We start from the raw sequence: 4,791 nt of genomic DNA on the forward strand, positions 1-4,791 counted from the left end.
GTATGTGTTTGTGTGTGTGTGTGTATGTATATATATATATATATATATGTGAAAGTATAAATAATTATGCAAAATGAGTGTTGTACCTGCGTTTCAAAGGGCCAGCCTCATCACATTCAGTGTCTCACTGAATCGCCTTGAGAACTACATTAAGGGGATGCATGTCTGTGGAGTGCTCAGCCACTTGTAAGTTGATTTCATGATCAGGCTGTTCCATCAATCGGATCAATCGGATCACTCAACACCATAACTGACAGAGAGCCAGGCTGTGTACGTACACACACACACACACACACACATGCATGCATGCATGCACACATGAGGGTCAGCTGAAAAGTTGATAGGCTGACCCAGATTCTTTCATAGAATGTCACCAAATGAGATTTATTCTTCATCATAGTTCCCACCTTTGCACCCCACACACTTCTTCCATCTCTGTTGCAGTTCTTGGATCCCCATTGGTGAAAAAGCTGTCATCCTGTTGCTCAAAAAACGTCATCAACAACTTTTTGATTTTTTTTTGTTGTTTTCCAGATTGTTCCGTTGGTGAAGTATCCTGTCCTGGAGGTAAATGCATCCCCCAAAAATGGTGGTGTGATGGCAGTAATGACTGTCCTGGTGGACTTGATGAAGCTAAATGTCGTAAGTTGAATTTTTAAATCCCTTTTTACCACTAAATATTCTTTTGTATTTGCATTGTCATACTTCACACATGTAATACACTGATGTGGAGGCACAATGGCCCAGTGGTTAGGGCAACGGACTCGCAGTTGTAGGATTGTGGTTTCGATTCCCAGACCGGGAATTTTGGCCTAGTTCTTGACCACAGACAGAACCTCATTTACAAAGTTACACATTATTTGGAGTGCCATGAACCAATGCGTTCACCAATTTTTATTTCCTTCCCCCTTTCTCGTTAATCATTATTAATTGCTCTTTCTGAACAATTGCCGTTTTACAGATCAAACTACAACAACAACAACAACTGCTGAGACACCAGCAGCAACAACAACACCAGAAAGTATTTATCCTTTCAAAGGTATTATTCAACACGCACCCTTCAATGTGGATCCCAAATTGTGCCCAATCCTTCCCTGCCTGTCCTTCTCTTCGCCACCTCTTCGCCATTCTCTAAGTCACAGTTTGTCATAGACTTGTGTTTCTCTTCTCCATGTTGTGAGAACACCATGGTCTGCATTTCCACACCATAATATGTATTTCCACATCCCAATGTTATTTCCACACTTTGGCACTTATTTCCACATGAACATTTATTTTTACTCAAATGTCTTTAAAATGTTCCCAGTCTTGAAACCTGATTTTCTCTTGTAATATTGTCATTATTACACAATTCACCCCCTCAGAGCCTCTTAATCAATTCCCTATCAACATATATTTCCAATCTCTCTTTAAAACCAATTTTCAAACCATAAACCCAAACAAAGAACATGTGCATCTAATAAGTGAAGGATTGCAACACCGACCAGCTTCCTTCCTTCCTTCCTTCCTTTCTTCTTTCTCCCTTTCACACCACAGAGGTACCTGAAGAATTACAACCCTCACTCAGGTGCACTACAACTCATCAAAGGTGCATGTACAGTGCATAGAATTACGTGCAAAAGTCAGGAAAGAGAACAGTGTATGAGTCATGATATACGTGTGTGCATGCGTATGGAGGGGTGGATATCTGGGGTACTGTTGGCGAATTTCAGGAAGCATGGAGGTTTTAAAGGATGCAATGTCTTGGCAACTGACAACTGATGCAGGTAATCTGTTCCATGCTTCAGCAACTCGGAGTGTGAAAAAATGTTTCCAGAAACCATGGGAGCTGTGCTGTTTTCTGACTTTGTAGATATGCCCACATGTGCTAGACACATGGAGCTCAAAAAGGTTAATAATTTTGTGGGTGTTTGCCAAGTCAGTTGCCAGACATCGGAGCTTCAATGTATCTAAGGCGTTCAGAGTATGGGCGATGCCTGATGGAGGGGGGTGGGGTGTATGTATTACATGCACACAGATATGTATAGCTCACATATACAAACACAGACACACACGCACTCATACATCACTGCAATGTAAACGTTTGCCATGTTCTCTACAACTGCAGATAGCTGCAAGGCCAGTGAGTTTGTGTGTACTCGAGAGTATCACTGTATCAACCGTAGCTCTGTGTGTGACATGCACTGGGATTGCTCGGATGGTGAAGACGAAGCCTTGTGTGGTAAGTACGTCTGCAGACAACCTTTCTATATTCTCTGTTTTCAAACTATGACCACACCACAATCGGTATCCCCACACCATAATCTGTATTTCCACACCATGATCTGTATATTATCCAACCATCTTGTTCTTGGTGTCTCCTCCCTAGGTTTCCTGCCAGTATGCTCGGCTTCATTAATCTGTCTACTGATTTTTTCCTGTGACATTCTAATGGCACATCTACTGTAGAGGAACCCTTTAATACTGAGAAGTAGTAGCTTCACCCAGAGTGACCCCCTGATCTCTAAGCTATGCACTCGGTCAAATGTTTAAAAATTAGATATTTATTTTTGTGTTTCTGTCCTTTTTAGCAATAGATGTTTATGTGAGATGAAAACAGCAATTAGTTTTGTGGCTTTCTTACAGAATATCCACATTAAGTAAGATATACAGAATGCTGTTTTGAACTAATACTATTTCTGTCACTAATAACAAATTAATATTTTTAATTACAAATATTTAACTATTTAACAACCATTTCCTCAAAGAATCTCTAAACCAGCTTCACACTTCCTCCTTTGGCATGTCCATGTATTCTTCAAACAAACAAAACAAACACAAATGTAAACCAACAACAACAATCTTTTATATTTTCAGTTTCACTGAGAAAACATGATTCCTCAAAGTCGCTGCCTGTCTTGGCTCTCACTTTACGGGGTAAAACCAGCATGGTCTGTGCCAACAATTGGTCTAAAGATTGGGCCTCGTTTGTCTGTAAATATCTCCGACACAAGTAAGTAACTCTTTGCCCTAGCTACATTGATGTATCTGGGCAGAGACTGTTGTTGTAGCTGTTTAGATCCAGGTGAGCCAGATGTTTCCCAAATATGACCATCCTGTCTTTTATTCAGACATATTGTATGATGGAATAAATACTCTCCTCTTAAGACAGATTTTTTTTCTTCTTTGGTTGTCCATTTTAGGTTGGTGTTGATTGTTCTTGATCAGTTGTCTCACATCTCTGAACAAAACACTTTGGACACTAAGGCAGTTGGCATTGTCCCCTAAACAGACTGCCTCTCTGGGACTCCATGCCAGGTACCAAATGGTCTACAAGAGAACAAGCAAGAGAGTGGTATATGCCAAATCCTCTTCCTGTCTGCAATCCTTTCAGTCACCTCTTACAAGTACAAACACAGGTGGTGTACCTACTCTAAAGACAGAATACACACAGTATATACACTGCAACATATACAGCAATATAGACTGTGATGTGTATAGTGTCTCATGGCTTAGCAGTTAGGGACATTTGGCTCATGATCATACAGTCGGGAGTTCGATTCCTGGCAGCACATTGTCTCCTTGAGCAAGACACTTTATTTCATATTGCTCCAGTCCACTCAGCTGGCAAAAATGAGTTGTACCTGTAATTCAAAAGGGGCCAGCCTTGTCACACTCCGTGTCATGCTGAATCTCCCTAAGAACTACATTAAGAGCATGTGTGTCTGTGGAGCGCTCAACCACTTGCACGTTAATTAGAAATCAATAACATTTTCTCTTCATTGTGTTCTTTTCCTAGGAATGTAAAGAGAGTTGAGTTACTTGATGCACCTGAAAATACCCACTCCTACCAGCAGATACTCAGTGAAACACTTAAATACCCTCTTCAGAACTACATCAGGACAGCATCGTAAGTATAACATGACCATCACCGTTAAAACTGTTATTTCCATCATTACAACCATGACAATTACCTTCATCATAACCATCACACACATGTGGTGCGCAGAGGTGTGCACACGTATATACGCTTGCATTAATACAGGCACACATGCATACACTCACATAAATGCAGCCACACACACACACAGATATATAAGCACATACACACACACAGATATACTTATTTACTTATTTACTTGTACATCTACTTTCCTCCCCACCCCCCACAACTATGCAACTGATTTCCTGTCCATCACACGGACAATTTCCTGTTCACCACACAGTATTTTCCAAGTAACTGTTTTATTTTCTTATTTTTTGTTTTATTTTATTTATTTTATTCTATATTTCATTTTTATTTTATTTTAATTTCATTTTTTATTTTTTAATATTTTTATTTCATTTTTTATTTTATTTTTTGTTTTATTTTATTTAATTTTTTAATTTTATTTATTTTATTCTATATTTCATTTTCATTTTATTTTAATTTCATTTTTTAATTTTTCATGTTTTTATTTAATTTTTTAATTTTTTAAATTTTAGGTCCTGTGAAAGTAACAAGGTTGTTCATATGGCTTGTAATGAAAGAGGTAAGTACATGTTGATGATGCTGCTGTTGATATTTTTACTATCCTTGTTATCATCTGACAAAATGAACAGCGGAAATGTAATTTCAGTTCAGTTAGCTTGCTTACCAACCACATGGTCTTGGGTTCAGTCTCACTGTGTGACACCTTGCGCAAGTGTCTTCTGCCATAGCCTTGGGCCGACCAAAGCATTGTGAGCGGATTTGGGTAGACGTACACTGAAAGAAGCCCATCATATATATATATATATATATATATATATATATATATATATATATATATA

The 4,791-nt window shown here is 38.7% G+C and overlaps 1 protein-coding gene across 1 annotated transcript in view; it reads left to right on the forward strand.

Annotated features, from left to right (window-relative positions):
• LOC106875180 (atrial natriuretic peptide-converting enzyme) overlaps positions 1-4,791 on the forward strand; it is a 46,746-nt gene that overhangs the window by 29,467 nt on the left and 12,488 nt on the right. Inside the window, exons 22-27 of the mRNA XM_052975958.1 lie at positions 535-642; positions 962-1,039; positions 2,108-2,221; positions 2,857-2,992; positions 3,779-3,889; positions 4,465-4,511. Of these exons, the coding sequence (XP_052831918.1) occupies positions 535-642; positions 962-1,039; positions 2,108-2,221; positions 2,857-2,992; positions 3,779-3,889; positions 4,465-4,511 (594 nt within the window). The remainder of the gene's footprint in view (positions 1-534; positions 643-961; positions 1,040-2,107; positions 2,222-2,856; positions 2,993-3,778; positions 3,890-4,464; positions 4,512-4,791) is intronic.

The sequence above is a fragment of the Octopus bimaculoides genome, chromosome 23 (genome assembly GCF_001194135.2).
Source record: "Octopus bimaculoides isolate UCB-OBI-ISO-001 chromosome 23, ASM119413v2, whole genome shotgun sequence".
Lineage (NCBI taxonomy): Eukaryota > Metazoa > Mollusca > Cephalopoda > Octopoda > Octopodidae > Octopus > Octopus bimaculoides.